Raw genomic sequence first — 25,761 nt, forward strand, 5'->3', positions numbered from 1 at the left:
ACCTTTGTAAATATTGTATATATATATATATATTTCTTTTAATTGTGTATGTTAAAATACATCATGTTGTTATTTTTTATACTTTAATAAAAAAATTAAATTGAATATTTTGGTTCTATGTATTAAATTTTACATTTTTTTAATGAAGGGATTTTACAAATGTTGGTGTTTTTGTTAATAAAATTAATTCTTATTGATGTAACNTGTGTATGTTAAAATACATCATGTAATACTTCAAGATGTTGTTATTTTTTATACTTTAATAAAAAAATTAAATTGAATATTTTGGTTCTATGTATTAAATTTTACATTTTTTTAATGAAGGGATTTTACAAATGTTGGTGTTTTTGTTAATAAAATTAATTCTTATTGATGTAACACTTGTCTGTTTTTTTTTTATTTGTGTCTTATTTTTTATAACTTGACATCTCTGAAAAATTCTTCACTGTGTACAATAAACTTCAATTTTTCTTGGAATTGAGTTGCTCGACAACCGCATAAAAACAAATCTTGATTTATCAGAAAAATATCTCTTAAGCTGTGTATAATGTTTTTAATTATTCCTTTACTCTGATCAAAATTAATTATAATGAATTTTTTTTTTTTTTAACTTTATTCTTTAGAAAAATTCCTCAAGTAAATAAAGATGTTTTTGTACAACACAACCTGCATAGAATTTTATCATTTAAAAAAAAAATTACTAAATCAAAATATTCTGAAAATGGAACACTAAAAACTTACTTGAATAGTATTTTAACATTTTAATTTTGTTAGGGTTTTGGACAGGACACGTGGGTTTTACTGTCTTAAATGTCCAAAACTTTGATTAAAGGTAAAAATTCTACCAGTGTAACCATTGCACACATAATAATTATATATATAAATATATTTTTTGCTTTAAATTTTTAAGCTTTTTGCTTTAACTTATTAAAAGAAAATAATATGATAGGAAAAGATTCATAACTTTTGAATCTCCACAAATAATTAAACAAAAGTCAATACCTTATCCTTTAAATATGTTTTTAAACTGATAAATTATATTTGTGCATAAGGATAAATAATGCAATATTAAAAATAATATAAACTTTTTTTAATAAAACAAAAACTTGTCTTCATTTTGTTTCTTGTTCAAAAATTAACCTTCTATTTTTCACAATATTTTTTTTAAATTATGACATAATTAGAATANTAAATAATGCAATATTTAAAACAAAAACTTGTCTTCATTTTGTTTCTTGTTCAAAAATTAACCTTCTATTTTTCACAATATTTTTTTTAAATTATGACATAATTAGAATAAAAGGGTTTTGGACAGGGCGGTTTAAACCCTGTTTAATCCATTCTGTCCTAAGCTTTGCAAACTCTGAATTTTATTGCTTTAATCAGTCCAAAGCAATATGCAAATAGTTGTTGAAATAAAAATTTTCGTGTTAGATTTCAGTTTGAGTTTTGCCATTAGGGAGCAGAGTCATTTTTTTCTTCCCTAGCAGATGTGATTAAAGTTTAAAATATACTAAATTACACAGAATTTCAAATAATAATAAATATTTAATATATATGTGCAGGATATACATAACAAAAAGTGAATAACAAATAATAATTCTTTTCACCAGCCTCTCTCATTTGTGTAGAGGTCATTCAAAGTATCACAAGATGGAGTTTTAATAGCTTTTGCTTTTTCTTCCAATACTCTGTCTCTGAAGTTGCGAGCTTTCCATATCATGCTCTCTCCTACAAAGAATATTAACACATTTTAAGGATTATTAATTTTGTACTCTCAAAGTTGAAGGGACACTAGAAAAATTTCGAGATAAAAGGTTCAGACCCAAATATGTTCTAAAAACTATATTCAAAAAGGTAGAGTTATGAAACATAAGTATAGTTCGTTCACCAAGAGTTAGCGCTTGAAATTGAGACAACCCTTAATGCGCGCCAAACACAAAGGGTGACTTTTTCTTTCCAGTCACTTACTTCGCTCTATTATATGCTGTTATACCTTTCGTTTCTCTAGCCAATTAAATATATTTTAAATTTAATAACTGTTGTTTTCTCAGCAAAAAGGACAAACTAATCACTCAGAAGAGAGAAATATTATCAAATTTATGAAATATTTAATGTTTTAAAAAATGCAGATAAAGTATGCGAAATAAATATTTTTGCCGTACGATTGCAAAATAGCAACTTTGTTCAGGATTGCTCACAACCTTCTCCCAAAAATAGCAAAACAGAATCGTCGCATACCACGTGATGAAGGCGGAACCAAGTGCCAACTCCTGGTGAACAAACTATACAAATGTGTATGCAATGGTGGTTGACAATAAGTCTAAATAGAGCAATGATAATTTTATTTTTAATAGTAACACAAAAATAATTATGCATTAAGGGGACACTTCAGGTTCAAAATGATTTTTTTTAAATATCGACCAATTTTAATGAAAATTTCATAGATTGTGAATAAAGCATTTAGAAAGATATTCCCAAAATTTGAAGCAAAAATATTAATTTGTTGAAAAGTTATAATTTTTTTAATAATTTATCCGCAAGTTAAATTACTAAATGTTCCAATATTTCAAAATGTTTCCTGCGCATGAGTTTTTATCGTAGCTGTATGAAACTCATTTATATTACAGTTTGAATAAGTATAAATAAAATTGGATATGTTTGAACAACTTAGCACTTAATTTTAAACAAATAAAAAATCAAAATATCATAGTCTTTATATAATTTTTAAAAATTGAAATTTAAATAACAATTTAAAGTAATTTAAAAAATATTCAGTGNACACATTTCTCTGCAACCTCGAGTTTACAGTAGGTAAGGTTTCTTCATGTAAGACGTTCAAATCTTTTATGCACTTATGCAAGATGGACAAATACCGTGTAAAGGCAAAATCTTCTATGATGATGCATCAAAAATATTCAATGCTTTAAAAAGTAGAAGACGTTAAAAATGTATTATAATTAAAGAAAAGATTTTTTTTGCAAGAGTTTTTGTGTTTTTTTAGAAATCTCACCTAACTTTTTGAAATCTCACCCTGTGTTTGAGAAAGGGTGAGAAATTCTCACCCATTTTTTTTCTATGATGAAAACACTGATTTAACGTAACTGTTTGGTAAATAATTAAAGGGGCTTTTCTCTGATTGATTATAATGAAATTTAGATCTTCTGTTTTCTGAAACCGTTTTGGGTGACATAACTCTCTCATGCACTGAACTTACATCGGTGACGTCATGGACTACGAGTTTTAGCAGTCTTTTTTTTCTTTTTCATTTGCTCCTGGTTGATCATGCATAGCCCATGACGCCATCCCTTATCAGTAGTATGAGAGTATAGTTTGTCTAAAGTAAGAACTCTCTCAGCCATTCATCAGGAACAGTGGTGGTGACTATGGTAACGAGGAATAACTACTTTAAGTGGGGTCATTGTTTAGGACAGGTTTTAGCTTGGGTCAGAGAAAGAAAAGGCATATTTTTCTTTGGTCTACTGTGTTAGCCCTAGAGTGAAAAGAAGCTACCCTCCCTGAAATGAACTATTCTTGTTTCCATAGCAGCAGATAACCTCAGTCTTTGTAGAGGTAGGAGTTCTTACCATAGGGTACAGTTAAGATATATTATCTCATCTAATCTGCTTTAAAAGCTGAAAGAAAAAATTATTTAAAAGAGACTGTAATTGAAGTTACCAATAAAATTTAATTTTTCATTAATTTCAAAATCTTTATTTTCTTTAAATTGATTTTAACCTTGTACTATTTTACTTTATTTTAATTATTCTACTTCAGTCTTGTATTAATAAAATTTGACTTATAAAAAATAAAAATCACAAAAAAAAGTTGTTGTTTTTCTTTGAACATGCAATTTTATAATCAAATAAATTGGCAGAGTCCTAAGTCTGTGAAGAAGAAAGTTTTAAAAATAATAAAATTCTCACAACTGAGACGAAAAACACATTACTAATAAAAAAAAAGTAAAATAATTTGCCCCCATTCCTATTGAAATATTAATTATAAAAAATGTGAGAAGATGGCAAAGATAGCAGAATGATTTAAAATATTACTATAATTCTTCTCTTTGAAACAAGAACCACGTAAATTAGAAATGTATTCTTCTTCCACTTGAGCTTCAAGCCTTCTGATACTTCCTTGGAAATCGGTATTAAAATTTACTTTCACAAAGTACGGCACTTGCAAGTTGCTTGTTTGTCTCTCTTGCGAATATTTCCTGTTTAAAAGAAAAGAAATCTCTAAGCATTCAATAATAAGTTGTTTTCTTCTTAGTAGTATATTCCAGTACCTTTTTTTAAAACAATGGGGAACTCTGCTACTTTTTTTTCACGAAAAATAAAAAAATTTCAGAATGAGATTATGCTTTTGAAAATATTCATAAATTATTTTTGAGGAAATAAAATTATAAAGAGTACAGAAACCCTTGTTAAAGAAATGGCTAATATTAAAAAAAAGATAAGACACATATTTTGGTCTTATTAAGAAGCATTCACTAACTAAACTTTTTTTAGTTTAACAGTAAATGAAAGCAAAATGTTTAGTGCACTATTAAATGATAATTAAAGGTGAGGAATTTACTCCATTCACGAAGTAAAAAAAAAATTATGGTATACAGGAGGTTTGCTAAACAGCTGGCGTGTACATGCAATGAGGTCCACTTTAAATCTATTTTATTTTATAACCGTCATTGAGCAGTCAACCCAATTATTGAGTTTACGACTAATGTTCAACTCCGTAGCAATGTAATTTTGAATACAATCCAGAAGACAAGGGAACTCCTGGATCAAGTATTGAGAGAAATTTTATTTTGTGGAGTGCTTTATGATGGAACTATCCTGCATTTGCGTTACATGGAGGAAAACCTTCCAAGATTAGCCTGACAGCATGGAGACTCTTACCCATTGTCTACCACTGAGGATATTTCATGTCAGCTCTGTGGTTGGTGCAAGCCAGATGCGGAATGTGTTTCAACCAGCCAGCGCTAGAATTTAAACCTCATCTGAAGGTGAGCCCTCTACCTCCTGAGCCACCACCGCTCACTTTAAATCAAGTGGGGCTGAAAATTCACTCAATGATGCAGAGTAGAAGTTAAAAAAGTTGTATTAGTGATGTTAAAAGATAATAGTAGATGTAGCTGTTAAAAGATCATGGCCCTGACATGCTTTTACTTAACATGCTTCTTACTTAACAATAATTTTAACTTAACATGCAATTAACTTTAAGCATTAAATAAAATTTCGTTCTTTTAAAAAAAACTATTTTTAACAAAAAAAATTTTTTTTCTACAAACAGGGTGCGTAGCCAGATTTCTCAACAAAGAATAGGCACCTTTTAATCACTTTACAAAAAAAAAAAATCAGTGCATTAATAAAAATTATTTTTTTCCATCATTTAAAGTTCTTAATAAACATAAAATCAATAACATTCAAAAACATTTTGAAAAACTTTACATAATGATGATAAAATAACTAGCTTATGATAAATATTGCAGAAAAAAATTGTGAAAAATCATGCATTTTTTGTAATTTTGAATGACAATCGACACGGCAAAGAAAAATCTCTTTTTAGCAGATAGAAAATTAAGCACCTTTTACAAACCCCAAATAAAAAAAAGTGCCTTTAAGGGCTTTTAAAAAACGTAAATCAAAAATAAACATCTTTAAGCACTTTTTAAAAGCACTACGCACCCTATACACACCTTTCAAATGTTTTTATATATAAATATTAAGGTAAAAACAAAACTTTAGTTGAGAGAAAAATTTTAGAAATTAAGAAGTAGTAAAAGTACTCACAAAGATTTAGAAAGGCTATATGGTGAATCAGAGATGAAAACACTGGTGAAGATAGATATCAATACAACCATCAGTATTGGAACTAGTTGAACAAACAAGGAAAAGTTTGCCTAGTAATATAGAGTGTCTCAGAGAACGGTACAAAAAGAATAAATCTAAGCCCTGTGGCAGAATTATGGTAAAACAATTTTTATTTTGAAAAGTAAAAAAAAAAAATTTTTTTCTTTTCTACAGAAATTTATACATAATATTTGAATCATGCATTTAGATAATAACTTTTTTGACATGCTAAATTTACGCCGATAGTATCGTAAATCGATGTAATGTTTTGATTGTATTTTTCGGCAGTTATCGATATTGATTTTCACACGGTTTTTAAATATCCCAATATATTTCAAACAATAAGGAAAATTCAAATCGTGCATTTGAGTATTTACTTTTTAAGGTAATAATTCTACCAAATTTTTGGCAGTTATTGCTATTGATTTCTCCATAGGTTTTAAATCCGATATTTTTTATGATATTATTTATTACCACAACCTAATGTCAAAACGATACACACATTTGAGGCGTCCAATTCATGTGATTTTGCCAGCGATTATTTTATCATCAATTACTACTAATGATTTCATGATTCATAATTATTATTTTTATTATGATGATTATTTACAAAAGGCGAAGAAGGAAATAATTTGAGCGTTTCTCCCCCCAACAAAATGTGAGAATATCACCTATAATATTAGAATATTAAAATTATTACACGTTCAATTAAAAATACATATATAGCTTTTTCTTTTGGAAACAGCACTTTTATTTTTTTTAATTAGTAACTTATATGTTTGTTATTATTAAAAATATCTTGCAGAAAGATATCAGTGTAGAGAGTTTTGTCGCAGATAGCTCGAAAAAATTCTGCCACAGGGAATTTAAGTAACTTTGGATGTAACAATCAAACCATTCTAATTACATCTCAGTCGTCCAATTTTTGAGAAAAATGAAACTAAAATAACAATAGTTCTCAAAATTTTACACTTGAAAGAAAAATTTCTCCTATCTGCTAAATAACTACAAAATTATAAAAAAATTTATTTTCTTACCTTTTTTTTTTTTTAACTTAACTATATTTAAATCAATGATGATTAATACTATTTTCTTCCTAATTGTCTAAAAGATTAGGGAGAAATTTTTGAGTTTTGCTGCTTTTGAGAAGGACCTTAAATCTAACAACATAGTTCTCACCAACCCTATATCTAACAACTTAGTTCTCATTAACCCTATATCTAACAACATAGTTCTCACAAACCCTATATCTAACAACATAGTTCTCACCAACCCTATATCTAACAATATAGCTCTCACTAACCCGATATCTAACAACATAGTTCTCACCAACCCTATATCTAATTACATAGTTCTGTAATATTTGTTTCGTATAAAGTTGTCAGTTTTTTTTTAAATCTCTAATAGATTCATCAAATATTTTAAGAATTGAATAATTAGCAACGAAATTAAGCATTAATTAATGTCTTAATATTTCAGAAATTATCTTAGATTTTATTATGTGGAAGAAATATTGCACTTCTGAGGACATGCACCTCTTTTCTGGAATAAAAAAGTCAATTACACCAAAAACATAACGGTGTAAACTCAACATGTTTAAACAATTTTATGACACTAATAAAATAATCAAGGATAAGTTTCTTAAAATCATCATTTCAACTGGTAACAGTTTTGATTAATTTATGCAGTAGTAAGATGAACAGTCTGATCTCCATTACAGTGACCTATATTGAAAAAAATATTATTGGATTATAAAATCAGCTGCTTCTAAAAATTAAATGACTTGAGAATAAAAAGTATGTCAGTAATACTTTTACACTTAATACTTAAGAATAGTATAGTAAGACTTCAGAATAAATGTAAGCATCATGTAAAGCTTCAAAATCAAAATAATCAATCCACATTGGGCTATCTGACCAACTATGAATCATGATGCTGTTTATACAATTTGCTTTCTCTACTGCTCATCGTTTCAGTGATTTATACAGGGAACAAAGATTTTTGTTGTATGTTTAAAATGTATGGATGCATTTTAAAATTATTTTCTGCGTTTCCTTATAAAACTTTTTGCATTATCTGTGGTGTCCTTGCCCCCCAATTCTGTGGATAATTGGGGCTATACTGTATTATCATTTTTAAAAAAATCAAAATTGTATACATATTAAAAACAATTATCTTTTAGTAAATATGTTAACAATTTACTTCTGATTGCACATTACGATTGTCGGTGGATGCATATCTTCTCTGTGGTCTTCTCTGGTAAGAATTGGCTGAAATGAATAATGGCATACATCAACTTTAAATGTCAAGAACACCGTTATGACATAGTTTTTCACAAGGGTCAAAAACCCAAAATGTTAGTATAAGGATAATTATTAACTATTATAAATAAGACGTAATATAAATAAACATACATATGAAATTACAAGTGCTCAATCAATTATATTTCTTAATTATTTTGATATTAAACTATCTTTTTGTTTTGACAGTTACTGTCAAAAACTGAAATTTTGGTGTAGAAAATACTAAATAATTAGAGATAATAATGTGTAAACTTAAATTTATCCGATCTGTTTAAATTATTGAAAATAAAAGTAAAAAACAATCATCTCATTCATTATATTTAAAATCAATTTTCATTATTTCCATTTTAACTTCTCCTTTCTCAGAGGCATGCCATTATAAAATTTAAAAAAGAAAAAAAATCTCTGGAAAAAAATTTTCATAAAAAAATAAAGGTCTATTAGAATAAATTTAGAAAAATGTTTAAAAGAAAGTTTGATTTTCGACTTTCTGTAAACTTTACAAAGGGACAGCCTCGTCATTTCATTCATGGAGATACGACAACTAAATTTTACAGGGGGGGGGGAGAATTTGCTCTTTTAAAGGTATTTTGTAAAACTACCCCTTTTCCTGAAAATGAATTTGTGAAGGCACCGCTAAACGGTAGTGAATATGCCCTGGACCGCCCCTGTATAGCATATAACATTTTGTTTAATAATGATGTTTTCTTAATTTTTGTTTCTGGAAATGAGTTACCATTACCATTGTTTTAACCATTGTGTTATTATTTTGTTAACATATTTCCTTTATTTATTTATATATTGTGTCTAAGTATTTTGGAACACACCTCCATTAATTTAAAAATGCATGTCAGTCATGCACTTAGAAACCCTACCAATTTATTATGCATAGTCATAGTTAGTTTTATAATTATAACAGAATAAAATCAAAAGTTGAAGTTTTTAGAAATGTCTCTGTCCCCTGTAAAATAAACATTTACTTGTAATCAGTTTATAATTTTATAGTAAAACAATAGTTTATAATAAATAATAATAAAAATAAAAATGACAGAAGAGTTTATTAATAAGCATGATTAATTGATTCTTTTACAGGGTGGCCATAAAAACTCAGAAAGAAAAAAAAATTTATTTTTCTCTAACTTTATATCTGGTGGCATACATTTTTTTAAAATTAATTTTTCAGTTCTGCCTTATTCTTAAACATAAAATATATTACAAAACTTTCATAAGTGTGGATAATTTTAAAAAAATTAAGAAGACTAAATTTTTTTGGATAAAAAAATTTTTTAAGGTATCTAAAACATAAATGTATTCCCTAATTGTTTGGGTATTTTAATTAAATTTTATGATTTTTGCACCTTGAAAAAATTCCCTGACTTTTCTCTGTTTTGTTTCAGAAAAAAGTAACTTCCAATCATGAAAATAAAGCTCTTACCAGCCATCCCAGCAGGAAAACTTCCACCAAAAAACATATTGAACAGTTCCTCTGCAGACACTTCACCTAAAATGGGTGAAAACTTATAAAACAAATATAAATTACAATAAATAATTTAAAATAAAAAACCTGATGTTATCACATGGTTAAATAATGTTTAGATTTAACAAGCTAAAGCAATTATTCACTAAATAAAATTAATTCATGACAACTTGACTCTAATGAAACTGGGAAAATTCTATTAAAAGCTCAATTTACTGTTCATTTCAGTTTTCGACTTTTAAGTTATTGTTATACTTTTAAGTTATTATTATACTTTTCAATATTTTAATTAAATTAAATTGAAGAATTTCTAAACAAACATTGTTTAAAAAGACTGGTAATGAAAACAACATAAATTAGAAAAAGTCATTAATCTCAAACTTTTTTGGAGGGAAGGGACGGACTATTAGGCATTAATTATTCCTTAGTTTTAGGGCATTAATTATTCCTTATATTGCTATAAGAGCATTCAGTGAAAATTTATCCTCAATGCTATATGCACTAAATAAATAAAGCTGGTATGTTATTTTATTTTATATTACATTATATTTTTATTACATATTTTTACATATTTTTATTGCATATTACATTACTTTATATTACATATATTATATTTTATATATACATAATTTTATTTTACTTTCACATCATAAACAAAAAAAATTTTTACTTAAAAAAAGTAATGATGTAAAAGAAGACATGGTTATATTCAACTGAAGAATGATTTCAAAGACAATATTTAAGAAGTTTATGCGTTAAAATGCTAGCAATCTACATGAAGGAAGCACACACAACTTCTTTAATTCACACATCTCTAATTCAAAACTGTTGTTAATTTAAAGAATTTTGTTGGTTCCTTGAATTTTATCCTTATAAATGTAAAAATTTCATATGTAATTAAAATTTTTTAACAGGTAGAATATATTGATAACTAGGAATAATTTAGCGTAAAATGCCTGTTTTTGATTATAGTTAGGATAGATTGAAAGCTAAGAACAGTCTTGTATAAAATGCCTGTTTTGGAGTACAGCTATGATATAATAAAATTGGATAAGAACACCGAACACATTTATATAAAAACTGAAACCTAGGGTTTAGATGAATTAGTGGATGAGCTTTAATTATAGAAGGCAGGCGTGATTGTGGGTGAAACTCAAAAATCCTGAAAATTTCTTGAGTAAAATCATTCAAAAAATTAATATCTTTATAAATTTAAATCATTGAAATTTTCAAAACATGATATTCTAAATTAATTATATGCAGCATAATTTAATTGAATAATTATGTGTAAGTTTACTTTTATCTCTAATCACATTCATTATTCTACCAGAAAAAATATTTACGAATGAAAGAGATGCCAAGTATAAATTCTAGTTCTAATATTTTTAAACAAAATATATGAGAATTTTTATGTATAAATGTGATTGATGCTTTCTTGAAACTTCTGGACGTTGGATTTCCGGAAACTTTCAGATCGCGGTTAGTGAAAAATCCGGAAATCCGGATTTTTTCCGGAGCACAATCACCCCTGAGAAGGTAAAGAAAAATCATACCTCAAAGAAAAAATCGTACCTCAACAAAACTTTTAATAATGAAGATAATTACATTCATAAGTAGCTTTTGTATTGAGCCTTAAATGTTGAAATAAAATTATTAAAATTTTTACTTCGTTCTTTTTTTTAAAAAAAAGAGCAACTAACTATCCATACTTTCAAATCCTCGTGAGAATTCATAATATCCTGCATTGCGAGGACAGGAAGAACGTTTATAGCTGCGACTGTCAGATGATCCAAATGCATCATATTGCTTTCTTTTCTCGGGATCACTCAAAACAGCAAATGCGTTTCCAATAGCTGCAAAATAAAAACTTATCAATATTTTGTTTTTTGTTGTTCAGTACAAATAACACAAAAAAGCCTATAAAAAAAACATCAAAAGGCATGAGTGGTTTGAAAATCATGTTGTGATAAAGAGACAGAATTCAATCATTAACAAAAGATAAAATGAAAATGACATTTAGTGATATAAAGCCGAAAAAACTTTAAAAACTTATTGATATCAGCCTTGAAATAATCCTTCTTTAAGCATTATTAGTTTATGCAACATAGTCATCAAACATACTATATGTGAATATAAGACATTAAATGTTCTTTCGACGTCGTTGCAGCTTTAATCACTCTGTTTATCACTGCTGTGTGTTCTATTAACTGCATTACTATATGGTTGTTTTATTTTTAATTGAGGGTATATCGTTCGTAATTTTCAAATTAAGTAATAGAAAAAAAACTAATGAAATAAAAAATTTTAAACCAGAATTCATGACATATGGCCAAGTGGTGTATTTATCAATTATAATTACTTACTCATAAATTAACCTCAGGGAAATAGTTAACCCATTTCTCTACTAGTATTACTATTAAACCAAGTATCAGTCACCAATGTTTGTTTCCCAGTAGCATTTAACTCCTTCGCAATTTAGTAGCATTTAATTCCTTCAATTATTATAACATAAAAGAAATTGTTTTGCTTAAATATGAAAACTAAAATGTATGCTTTCAATTATCCAGATCTTAGATTGTTTAAATACACATATATAAGCTTGTTTTGCCTTTGCATAAATTAATGAATTGATTTAAATGAAACTTATACCATACTTATAAGAAAAAGAGGATGAAACATAACAATTTCAGCACAACATAAATTTAAATAAAGAAGTGAATTAAAATGACACTTTTAATGTAATAATTCTTTGAAGTAAATGCTACTAAACCTTTAAAATGCAATAACAGTTGTTATTTGAATAAAATGTTAAACTATCTCAATGCCCAGAGATTTTAAATATCATAAAATATTTAGTGTATCCCATCAATTTTGACGGTAGTAACAAAATCTATAACTCAAAATGTAAGAACAACACTGGTCTTGCAAAATACAAATAGTCAAAACAGTCTTTTTTCTTTTTTTTTTACTTGGATAAGCAGTCAAAACACCAAATAGTACATAGTTACTTCTTCAAATAAATAAAATATACAACAAAAATACTTATTTATTAGTTACTATTCTCATAAAATTAACATAGGAATATTTGAACTAATTTATCATGAATACTAAAAAAAAAAAAACCTTTGAAAGCTTCAGTTGCTCCAGGTGCTTTGTTTTTATCTGGGTGAAATTGTAAAGCTAACTTTCGATATTGCTTCTTAACGTCAGATTCGCCAGCATCCTTAGAGACACCCAAAATTTCATAAAAATCTTTGCACTTTTTTATTCTAAAAAGATCAACAATAAAGAGCATTACTAGTTTTATTTACTTAAATATATAATAATTCTTTATCATTTTTTATAAAGGCTAACTGATACAATAATTTGAGTAAAAGAAGCACTGCTAAAATTTACCTATAATTTATTAACTGAGGTAATTGCAAAAAGACTAACTCTTTTTGGATAAATTGATTAGCAGTGGGGCTTCAGAGCAGACTGATCTCTTGCAGATCAAATATTTTGTAACTGAAATATTTCAGAAAAATTTTAAGAGCAAAATATTAATGTAGAGTGCAAAATAAAAATAAAAAGAACACTCTAAATAATTATTGATTTAATGATCGGATATTCTTATAAACTAGGATTTGTATCTCAACGATGAGCACTTAACTTTAAATATTGCCGTTAATTAGTACAGACGATATTTTAAGTTAAGAAATAGATTGCAAAAATATACTTTCTTTAAATAAACATACCTTTTTTTGATGAATTCGGATTCTACACCTTCAAACTAGGTTGAGGGTAACAGCAATTTAGAAAGTATGGTCCAAATAGTGTAAGCTGGACAGCAGTTGAAAATTGGACCCCTTTTTGTTAATTTCAGTTTTTCATACCATCATTTCATACCACTTTTTCAAACCATCTGGTGAACTTTTTAAGCAAATTGAAATATTTTTTAGAAACAATTATGAAATTTGTTTATCCAAAGATGATTCCATGCAAAAAAAAATAATCTTAATTTAAATTTTTTTATTTCTTTAAGGTCAAAAAAATTGTGAATTGTAAGGCATACAAATTTTTACATCATTTAAAAGTTTGTAATTTTAAATTAGAAAATACAAAATTGGAATGAAATAAGTTGAATAGTTCTTGTGACTTAAAAATTTAAATATATAACTCTTTTAAAATTGGATAACTTAAAAACTATTTAGCTGATTTTGCACTAATTTTATATTTTGACGTTTAAAATTACCAACTTTACAATGATGTAAAAATTTGGGTGCCTTACAATTGCTTAAAAAATTCTCAAGTTTTAAAGAAAATGCAAATAGAGAAATTAACATTAATGTATTTAAACTAACTATTAAAATTAAGTGTCAGTACTTGAAAATCGGATCATTAGATCATAAGTTATTTAAGATGTTCTTTTTTTTTCTTTTTTTTGCACACTATACACTGCATTACTTACTTCAACTAGGGTTTAACCTCCAACCAAAACAAAAAAAAAATCTTTTAACCTTTAAAATTACATTTTTCATTCAATTAGCAGACAATAGTTCCTTTTCTAAGCTGGAATTAAAAAAATGAACTGTTTTAGAGCATCAATGACAATAGAGAATAGTACACTATATAAACTTTATTACCTGCATAAAGAAAGTCAAAAGTAAAATCCCTTGTGGCAAAATTGCGGCGACATTGTTGCAGAACATTACAGAGTTGTTGCAGAAAGATTTTTCAATTCGGAAGGGGAAATTTTCTGTTTTCCTTTATGCATATTTTTCAAACAAAAAAAAATTTTTTTTTTGCAGATTTTTTTTTTTAAAGAAGTTTTTCTTGCGCATCAGAGAGGAAAGAAATAATCATGATTTTTTTTTCTATTCTCATTTGAGATTTTTTTAAAAATCGGTAATGACTGGCTTCAGCTAGAATTTTAAATTAATAATATAAAATACAAAATTTATAAATCGTAAAAGTTTAAAAGATAATTTGATCTAGAAATGATGTTCTTTCTTTCCTTTCTTTTTTCTTTAAAGAACAGCATATTTTACATGCACTTATTTGAGTATCTCTTTTTTAAAGAGTCCTATTCACGTGATTCGTAATTTTGGGAGTTACTGCACGGATTTTAAAATTTTTTACCGTATATTCCGGCGCATAAAGCGCCTCAGCGTATAACGCGCACCCGTAATGTCTAATACTTTTTTTAAAATATTAAGATATACTCTTCCCAAATGTAATTTTCCAAAAAATATATTTTTGTTCATGATTCTTGAATTACATTTACAAGTAAAAATTGTTTTTGAGTTTTTATGCTTTGTATCGCTTGATCAGCTGTTGGTACGTCTTCTGCTATTTCATCGTCATCAGCACTATCGTCGGAATCAGGCATTAAATCACTTATGGAAGGGATTTCTGAAGTAATGATATCTATGTCACAGTCGATGTATGCATCATCGACTTCCGGAAAATCCTCAACTTCAGACACGCTACCTTCTTCTTCTTCCAAAACAACAGCGCTCTCCTCCTCCGATATTGCTTTATTGAATCCATTGATAATGCACTTTTGGTCGACACTGTCCCAAGCTGAAAATATCAAATTAAGAGCCTCAAGAACATAAATGTTTGCCTTAGAAGCATCCTGAAAGTCACCAGAATCAAGAAACATTAGAGATTTTCTAACCAGTTGCTTCCGGTAACTCTCTTTAAATGATCGTATAATTCCTAAATCCAGTGGTTGAAGTTTGCTCGTACAGTTAGCTGGAAAAAACTCTATTCGCACGTTTTTCAATTTAAGGTTTAAATGAGCAGTGCATTGGTCTAGGAATAAAATTATGTTGCGCTTTTGAAAACTCATTTCCTTATCTAGTTTTCGAACAAATTTTTTAAATAGTGCTTGCGTCATCCATGCTTTTTTGCTTGAAGCGTAATCGGTAGGAAAACTTTTTATATTTCTGAAACACCAAGGTTTCTCTGCTCTACCGATCACAAGAGGCGTTAACTTTTGGCTTCCATCGGCATTTACACAGATTAACAGATTTACACAGAGCAAAACAGTAACGCGCACTTTTGAAAGCTTTCCTCCATGGCAATTTTCACCTTTAATTGTCAATGTCTTGATTGGCAATAGGTAGAAAAACAATCCCGTTTCGTCCGCATTAAATATGTCACTCGGATTATAGCCCTTTAATAAATTTGGCAGAGTTTCTTCTTTCCACTGTTGCACAGTTGCCATATACACACTATCGGATTCACAACAGATAGATTTGAAGCATAAATTGTTCCTTTTTTTTAATTGATCGATCCAGCTATTTGATTCACTGAAGCCTTGGAGTTTAAGCCTTTCAGCAATTTCAAGCGCCTTTTCTCTCAAGATGGATCCCTTTATAGGAATCTTTGCTGCTCTGGCATCCTTGAACCATTTCTTTAAAAAATTTTCTAACTCATCATACGGAGATGTTTTAAGGGTTTTGCTCTTCTTCGCATATTTTCCGAGTTTTTCAGCGTTTAGTTATACTGAAGCTTCCTGCTTTAAAATCATTTGTAAAGTTGAATAAGCAATACCCAAAGATTTAAAAAGATCAACTTTAGTGCCATGAAATTCTTTAGCTTTTTCGACGATTTCAGCCTTTTCGGTCAGAGAAAAGCATTTTCGTTTCGACATCTTTTTTCGAGAAAAGAACACGATGGCTGAGGTTTCGAAAATGAGAAAAAATGCTGTAACTTTCTAACTCAAACAAAACCGACTGAAAATCTCATTTGGTATGCTAGCACAGAAAAATGAGTAAAACTATTTCGAATAGAATTTTTAAAAAATTTTGATTTGTTCGTAGAAAAATGCATCAAGCGGGATTTTCATAAAAGGGGTAATGCAAAAACCGGGATTTTTAAACATTGTCGGTATAGGCAATTTTCAAGGATCAGCAGAAAATGACGTAAGAAGCGTGATAACGTACGAAACGGACAATGTAAAATCGGGGTTCCACTGTATTTTTAATCTATAATTTTTTACATTCGACATATACAGCGCACCCGCAAATTCCAATGTTATTTTTTGTATTAAAAGTGCGCGTTAAAGGCCGAAATATACGGTATTTATGTACAAATTTTAATTTATTTAAGAATTTTAATTTGTGTAATGATTTATAAAATTCGAAAGAGGAAATAGTTTAGTTAATGCATTTTTTCGCCTACAAAATGCGAGAATATCGCCTATAATATTAGAATTAAAAAAATATTATTTACAATAAAAAAAATTTATACATTTTTATTCTATACTTTCTTCTGTAAACACAACGTTTCTATTACTTTAAATTAGTAATTGTTATAATTAAAAGTATCTTAAAGCCAAGTTTGTCATAAAGGGAAGTTTCTTGCAGAAAGCCGGAAAAAATTCTGCAACAGGGCTAAATACATACAGAAACGATGTTTTCATGCAGCACTGATAGCAAAACATGAGTAAAACTAAACAAGTCTATTTTTAAAAAATAAAGAGTTTCAGGAACAATTAATTTTTATTGAAATAAAAAAAATTTAAAAGGGAGATGAAAGGAGAATAAAAAATATATCTTTCAATTACTTTTGAACTGCTTCCAGCTGATCTTCAGTGTAATCATGCTTTATATCACCTAGAGTTGATCTCCTTCTAGCTGAAGAGCTTCTTGCTCTCTCATCTTTTGCTTCAAAGTCAGGTCTTCTTGCCCTAGAGTAATGGTTTCTATCACCGGTTGAATCACTCAATTTTTCAAGCAGCTCTATCAGATCTATAATGAACAAACAAAAATATTTTGACGCATAAAACTTCTTGAAAAGTAGAATGAAAATAATACAAATTCATCCAACAAAGGATAACCCATACTTTGTGATATGGGGACTGCGGCAGAAAATAATGTGAATAAAATGATAATGTGAACAATGTGATAAATGGACATACAATAGTTTCAATTCTATAAACATGAACCTTCCTCAGTGTCTATACACCAAATAATGGACGAGAAAGTTAAGAGAAAAACAAGTGATGTAGGTTAACTATTGGGGATGGTCGGACATTTTGAACGAGAAATTAAAAAGAGGGATGAGAAACAAGGTGTTTCTCATCTCTCTTTTGTGTGTGTGGGTTTGGCGGGAACTAAAATAGACTTTCAAATATTGGGTTACTATAAAAGGTCATTAACTATTCTACACTTTGAAACATTAATAGAATGTTTTAAAATATAGAATGATTCCCAAAAATCAAATTCGGATGATGAGCAGTGTTAAATGATTTTAGCAGAGAAAAACTCAAACCTGTAACTTGAATTCCAACTACATAGAACAAAAGAAGATCGGTTAATGTTCTGATTTTGGACACATCTTTCATATTCTCTAAGTCGAAATTTAAGGGTATGTTTAGTTTATCTAATACAGATAACATTAACATGAAATTTGATAAAAACCATCNTTAGAAGATTTGTAATTAATAAGCATTAATTAAATAATTCGACAATATTTTGAAAGTCCAAAACCTAAACTAACGGTAAGTCGAACTTCCGATATGTCGAAGTTTTTCGTCAGTCCTATCAGATTCGAGTTATCGCGAATTCACTGTATTTTATGTTTGTGCCGTGGCATAAGTATGTATCTAAATAAAATCGTTTATGCCAAGAAAGGTTTATGGTTAAATCATTTCACATTGAAAAATCTGAAAAAAGAACCTGCGAAATATTACTGGTGGATTACGGGATTAATATTCCCTGGGGGGAATCAATAATATTAGAAAAAAAAGCATGGTCTACAGCAATATTTTTAAGATAAAGAAGCTTTTCACTTAGGAGATAACTATTTTAACTAATTTTAGAAGCAAGGTAAATAAAGTCCATGTTTGGCAGCTATCTTTCAGTTGGGGGAGAATCCGGGGAAAGATTATGAGGGGAGAGTGAAACTGCATATTGTTTTTGAAAAACAGTACAAAACATCTGTACCCAGTTGCAACTGTAGAAAGGCACTAAATTCATGAAAACTGAATCCCAGATAAAAGTTCTTTTCTTTTTTAAATATCCCCAATTTCATTTGATAATGGCAGGCCCCATAACTTCTTCACATTTTTATTTGATTTACCTAAAAATTTAACAGAGTGTCTATTAATAATGTAATTAGCTTTGCACATAGGTTTATTTATTTTTTAAATTATTTTTAAAAAACTGTTGGTATAAATAATATTTTCTATCAGCTATGAAGAAATATTCAGTAACTATAGACCACTGTGAATTATCATTGATCAATATAGAATACATTTTTCAAAATAAAAAATAAAACAACTTGAATAGCATTTGTTCTATAATGAATGCAATTTTTAGCAAACAGTTGTTATCTTCATAACTTGAAGGGTTAACATTCACTTAACAATTATTATTAATTAAATTAGGAAAACTGAGCACAAAAACAATCTTTTTCAATGATGGAAGTTCAGATGGGAGATCAATTATTTACATAATATATGACAATTTTAATGCTAATTACCCAGAAGCAGAAAGTGCCTAAAACTGCGACGTATGTCGCAGAACAAACGAAGTCCTGCAGAACAATTTGTATCTTGAATAAGTGACAACGTTTTCCTGCGAACCCCCCTCCTCCACCTACCTACCGTCGGTAGNTTCAAAAGAAACTTTTAATAACAATGCATAATTTTTTTCAATTTCAATTTACCTATCGATTTTATTTATTTATGTTTTTAAATCACATCATACAATTTTGTAAATCAATACAATTTTAATACATTAAATGAAATGGATCGCTGGTATGTTACAAATCATGTTGGTCTATTTAAAAAACGAATTTTCTAGGGTAAAATTCTATTTCTTTTTTTTTAAAGGGTTAAATTGTTTAGTAAATTTACTAGTTTTCTTAAAAGAAATTTATATGATTTAGTAAGAAAAAATTTTCATCAGGTATTATAATAAATTCGACATTCATTCCTAAAATTGTTCACTAATTTATCAATAGTAGCTTTCAAATATCACAAATTTGTAATTAATAATCTACTAATTAATGTCAATATATGTACAACATATAGTAAGTAGTCTAAAAAGATTAAAATTAGAAAATGAACATGAATTTAAAAACATTTTTAAGTGAATGAAAAAAAAAATGAATATTGTTACAAAGGTTCCTGTGTTTACTTTGCTTAATATATATTTTTAGAAACCTTGTTATGTATATGAAATAAAAATTATAAACTTACATAAGTTAATAAAAAAAGTTTTTTAAAAATATACAAATCACTATTAAGATGGGCTAGATTGAAAGCATTAAAATGAATTTGATTTGATGGATAAAAGTTCCATGTGTTTCTTATCATCTCCAACAATAAAACAGGTTTTGATGTTTTTAACTCACTTAACTCAATATTTATACATTAGTTTAAATAGCGTTTTTATTTTTCCTTACTTAAGTATATATCTGCATGCACAAAAAATAAAATAATTATATTTCATAAATAAAAATATTAATATAATTTTAACTCAATTTTTATTTTAATTATTTATAATATTCTAAAGATAGGCGAAATTTCTTAAATTTGTAACAATATTACAAACATAAATTAGATTCAATTCTATTTCAGTGTTCCATTCCCCATTCCTACATCTGTTAAAAAACACTGCTTTTGAGAAATTTGGGGTTTAGGACTACTTATGTTCAACTCTGTAGCCTTGTAATTTTGAACCCAATCTAGATGACAAGGGAACTTATAGATCAAGTATTGGAAGAAATTTGCCTTCGTGGAGGACTTTTTGACGGAACTAACCCGCATTTGAGTTATAAGGAAAGGAAAACCACTTAAACCTAATTTTAATCAGAACATTAATTAAATAATGAATAGAGACTCGATTATACGAAAAATTATTTCAATAAAAGTCTCCGCATGAAAAGAAATATTAAGTGTTAGAACAAATCATTAAAATCTAGAACGAGTATCATAAATCTGCAAACTCACCTTTCGCTCGTTGAGAAGGGTATAATTTTTCAGCTTTGTATAAAAATTTCAGAGCTTTAGTCCGATCACCTTCATTTATATATTTTTGAGCAATGGATATGCAGTGCTCACTTTCATCTTTGTTTCCATCCATTAAAGAAAAAAAAGGCAAGTAAATATATTAATTAATGACACAAATACATAGTTAATATTTTTATTTTCATTAAAAACAAGACTACAGCCACTATTACTGAAGCTTTCTCTTGCAGTTGAACTAGCTTTAAGCTCAGTAGGAAAAAGATATATTTCGATCGAAATGCTTTTGACAGAAACTGGTAGACGGAAACATACGCTCCCGCCGTTTATCAAAATAAACATCAACGAAAAATGCAAACTTTGAACTGTTAATGTGAAAACACTGTTGTAAATGTGATTAATTGCAACCCGTTGCATTTGTTGGGGAGAAAAATATTTTTTTGTAAGCTTAATCATTTCAATTGAAGGGATTTTTTACCATAATTATGGTAGTGTATCTGGACTGCAATGCTACTACTCCAATTGATTCTGATGTTTGTGAGACGATAACATCTGCTTTATCCAAAGTTTGGGGAAATCCTAGCAGTTCTTACGCATTTGGAAAAGAGGCTCATAATATTATTCAGGAATCACGAATTAAAGTTGCCAGCATGATAGGATGCAATAGTGATGAAATAATATTTACATCTGGCGGTACTGAGAGTAATAATATGGCTATTCATACTGCAGTTAAACATTTTTACTCTAATGCAAGAAATGGGACAAAACCCCACATTATAACCTCAAATATCGAACACGATTCTGTCATCCTGTATCTAGAGACTCTTTTCTCTTCTAAAGAAATTGATTTAACAATCATACCGGTCTCCAAAACCACTGGCTCTTTTCATGTGGACGATGTAATGAATGCAATTCGACCTAATACTTGCCTCATCACTATAATGCTGGCAAATAACGAAACCGGTGTGATTCAACCCGTTAAAGCTTTAGGCGAGTGTCTGAAGAATTCTGGTCATAAAATTCTTTTTCATACAGATGCTGCGCAGGCAGTGGGAAAAATTTCTGTTGAAGTTCAGGATTTAGGGGTTGATTACCTGACCATTGTTGGACACAAGTTTTACGGACCACGCATTGGAGCTCTTTATTTCCGTCAGGGTAAACCACTTTACCCACTATTTTATGGTGGAGGACAAGAAAGAAAGTATAGACCAGGAACTGAAAATACCTGCATGATAGCTGGATTAGGAAAAGCTTGTGAATTAATTGTAAAAAATCTGGAGCTTTACAACGAGCATATGACAAAAGTGTGTAATTATTTAAAAAAATCTTTAATCGAAGCGTTTTCTGACAGGATTATCTTTAATGTGAAACCTAATGTAGATAGGCTTCCAAATACATTAAGTGTTGCATTTGATTTTGATGGTATGACAGGGCATGAAATCTTAGCTGAAACCAAAGAAATTTGTGCGAGTACTGGTGCTGCTTGTCATAGTGGTAATTCAGGCTCATTTGTTCTTGTGAGCTCAGGTGTACCTGAGCATTTATCTGCAAAATCTCTTCGTTTAAGTGTTGGAAGAGAAACAGGTATGTCTGATATTGATAAAGCTGTGCAAAGTCTTAAAAAAGCTGTTGAAAGATTAAATAAATTATAAATTAATTTTATGTTTTCTCTGTATCTATATCTGTTCGTGTAATTTCTCCAGATACCAGACTCTCCTGCTGGTGTTCTGAAATTATTTCTGATAGAGTATTGAGGTCATGTTGTTTACCTTTGAAAGAAAGGTCTTGAGAAGTATTTTTGGAAGAATTCAAAAAATTGATATGTGGCTTATAAGAACAAATTTAGAGCTTAATCACTCATATAATGAACCTGACATTATTAACTTCATTAAACGGCAAAGAATGAAATTGGCAAGCCATGTTATCAGATTAGATGAAGACCATACCACAAAAAGAGTTTTCAATGCCAGACCAGCTGACATGCAAAAAAAAGGCACGCTTAATTTGAGATGGATAGATGGCTTCGAAAAAAATCATTTTGGTCTTAAGAACTGTAAAATGCTAGCAGGAAAAAGATTAGCCCAGAAAAGACTTGGAGAAGGCCCACCCTGGGCTGGCTGTTAAGCCATTGATGATGAATAGAAGATAGGGTAACTATTCATAGTTCATACTCAAAGAAAAGAAAAATTTTTCCTGACTGTTCAAGGATAATTTACATAAAATTCCAGGTACTGTATTTTTTGGCGAAAGCACTGCGGCGCTATTGAAAAAATTGGGGGGTTTTTTCCTACGTGCCTTGTTTCCGACACAATAATTTTTTATTGCAAAAACATTTATCAAAGAAAATTATTTAAGATTAAATAATTACTGAGAGAAAGACTTTATGAAAAAAATTTATTACAATGTCGAAGAAATATTTGCCCGTATCGCAGTCTGCTGCAGAGCAGTCAGCAATTTTCGGCAACTAACACCAAGAAAATAAATAAACCAATAATAAAATTTAAAAAACATCGCATAAGGAAACCAATTTAAAAGGTATGTATCTTGTATCCACCCCCAGCTTAAAGAAAGATCGCAAGCTAGAAATCTACTTAGCGCCTTGGCAATTGTAATTAGAGCGAACAGATAAGGAAGTATCCCCTTTTCTTTTCCCCCAAGTCCTTTAAAAAAACTGATTGATTCCTCCTAAACAGCTCCAGTAAAAATGACAACCGGAGAAGGTGGGGTACATCGCTCATTTAAACAGTTTTTTCTCCTGTCTTTCTAAGCTGAGTCATATTGTGTTATTTCCATTGGACAGAGCATTCTACCCACTAAAATTCCGCCCCCGAAGATTGTGAAAGTGAAACTCCTTTCTCCTTCGCTCATTCCTTCTTGAGAATTTTTTTTGTGTGCGCTTAGTTATTTCTTATTCCTGTAATTAGTTATTTTGTTATTAGTTGTTTTGTTATTATTTTCCCTTATGTTATCCCTGTTAACATTTACCTTCTTCATCAATGTAACGGCTTCAAGAAAGAATAGGAACTACACTGTCAGCTTAAAGCTGTCTGTGATTAAATGGGCTGAAGAAATCGGCAATCGAGCAGCAGGCCGAGAATTTGAGTAAGACGAACGCTGCATCCGTCGATGGAGAAAAGAAAAGTCAATAATATAAAAAATGCCTAGAAATAAAAGAGCGAGGAGAAGCGGAATAACTAAGTATCCAGAACTAGAACAAAATCTGGAGGAATAGGTGCTATGTGAAAGAGAAAAGAGGCTTGCGGTTTCGACCTTTAGGATGAGGCTGCATGCAAAATTAATTGCTCAAAATATGGGTATTTCCACATTTTCTGCCTGCCCTTCATTGTGTTTTCGATTCATGAAGCCCCAAAATTTATCAATAAGAGCTAGAACAACGGTAGGGCAATCTTTGCCCATTGACTGGGAACTAAAAATGAACAATGTTGTGGATTTTGTGCAAAATATTGTAAGGGGGTCTAACGTCACTAATAATCAATTGATAAATATGGATGAAGTGCCCCACACATTTGATTGTCCCTCTTCACGCACTGTGAGTAAAACAGGTGAGAAAACTGTTTCCATTGAAGAGACAGGCCACAAAAAATCTAGCTTCACCTGTGTGTTGGCCTGCTCAGCCACTGGGGAGAAACTGAAACCCCTCGTTATCTTCAAAAGAAAAACGATTCCAAGGGGCAATTTCCCTAAGGAAATTGCTTTTTTTGCAAATGAAAAGGGGTGGATGATTAACGTATGATGTTGGAGTGGTTGGACGATGTCTGTAGATGCCGGCTCCTTTTTTTCACCCAAGTCTCTCTTTATCATGGACTCCCTGATTGCACATAGAGTAGAAACAATTAAAAAAAATTTCACACAATGTCAACTCAAATAGCCATCATCCCAAGGGGCATGACAAAAAAATTGCAATATAACAGTCCACAGAGTGTTAAAAATGAAGTTCGGAAAAGGTGGGGAAAGTGGATGTGGGAGAAAGATGGGCTTCATACGTATACCGCTAGCGGAAAGGTGAAGCGAGCGAGTTACGAAATTATCACCAACAAGTGGGTAGTAGACTCTTGGACTGCGGTACCTAGAAAAGCAATCACTCGGGCATTTGCAAACGCCATCATCTTTGAGCTCAGCGGGGATGACTCTGACTGTGATGAGGATTCTTCTAGTGCTGATTTTCATGGCAAATGATAAAATATTGAACTTATTTATCTCTGGTAGCGATGAAAGTGACTTTGAAGGATTTTTAATGCTCAATTTTTACATTGTTTTATATTTTTTACTGAAATTGTTAACTCTAATCAATTTTTAAATCTTTTTTTTTTTTTCATAAATATTTTGCTTAAAATTTTTCATTTTATTTTTCTTATTACATTGTTTTACAGATATATGTGATCAGTCGCAGGGTTAATTCTTCCGCTAAATATGGTTGAATTATTTTTTTATAATAGAAGAATAATTTACTTTTTTAAAATCTGAGATTTTCCATCCTTTTTCTCCTTAACTCCCATCCTCCCTACCCAAGGTTTTTAGCGGCGCTGCTGAGCATTAAATATTTTTTGCTGTTAATTATTTGCTCTTCTGAAGTAAAACATGACAGCTTTATTTTCTTGGTGCGGTGCTAACTTGTATGAACAACTTTATTTTATGCCGTTTTGATGCTTTTTTTTTTTAGCTGAAAAATATAACTTTTTTCATGTGAACTCTTTGTTAATGCATTTTGGGCTATTCCCCCCCCCCAAATAATTTAGAAATTACGTAATTTTATGTATTTAAAAATATTTTGTTGTACTTAATATTATTTTCAGACCATTTAAAAGAATTATTTATTATGCACGCTTATTCCACATTAACCTGTATCAAGAATGATCTAGTTAGTTCAGCTTTTGCCTGAACAGTCTACGGCCGTAAGTGAGCTGACCTGTTAATGGATTTTATATTTTTTATAATTTAGAAATTAAAACATTACTTTATGAAATGTATTAAAAAAAATTTTTATACAGATATTTTAAATGGTAATTTAAATGTCTCTTCTAGAAAGATGCTGATATGGACGGCAGCGCGTCTCTGTCGCGCTTGTGATCACTTCTTTTTTCTTTTTTTTTGCAACAAGAATAAATAGTAATAAACAAAGGGAAAGAGACCAGATCAGGACTG

At 29.4% G+C, this 25,761-nt stretch overlaps 2 protein-coding genes across 2 annotated transcripts; one reads left to right on the forward strand and one right to left on the reverse strand.

The window, feature by feature from the left end:
• Positions 1-1,528: 1,528 nt before the first annotated feature.
• Positions 1,529-20,818, reverse strand: LOC107448512 (dnaJ homolog subfamily B member 14). The gene is made up of 9 exons (XM_016063744.3): positions 20,584-20,818; positions 17,191-17,374; positions 12,756-12,901; positions 11,342-11,485; positions 9,591-9,656; positions 8,055-8,122; positions 5,793-5,902; positions 4,053-4,216; positions 1,529-1,731 (listed from the first exon to the last, which is right to left on the reverse strand). The coding sequence occupies exons 1-9, from the start codon at positions 20,714-20,716 to the stop codon at positions 1,607-1,609; spliced, it is 1,140 nt and encodes a 379-aa protein (XP_015919230.2). The 5' UTR covers positions 20,717-20,818; the 3' UTR covers positions 1,529-1,606.
• An 87-nt stretch (positions 20,819-20,905) lies between these two features.
• On the forward strand, positions 20,906-22,260 carry LOC107448510 (selenocysteine lyase). Its single transcript, XM_016063743.2, has one exon. It carries the CDS (start codon positions 21,084-21,086, stop codon positions 22,248-22,250), a length of 1,167 nt encoding a protein of 388 aa, XP_015919229.2. The 5' UTR covers positions 20,906-21,083; the 3' UTR covers positions 22,251-22,260.
• Positions 22,261-25,761: the final 3,501 nt, after the last annotated feature.

This window comes from Parasteatoda tepidariorum, chromosome 3, assembly GCF_043381705.1.
Source record: "Parasteatoda tepidariorum isolate YZ-2023 chromosome 3, CAS_Ptep_4.0, whole genome shotgun sequence".
Taxonomy (NCBI): domain Eukaryota; kingdom Metazoa; phylum Arthropoda; class Arachnida; order Araneae; family Theridiidae; genus Parasteatoda; species Parasteatoda tepidariorum.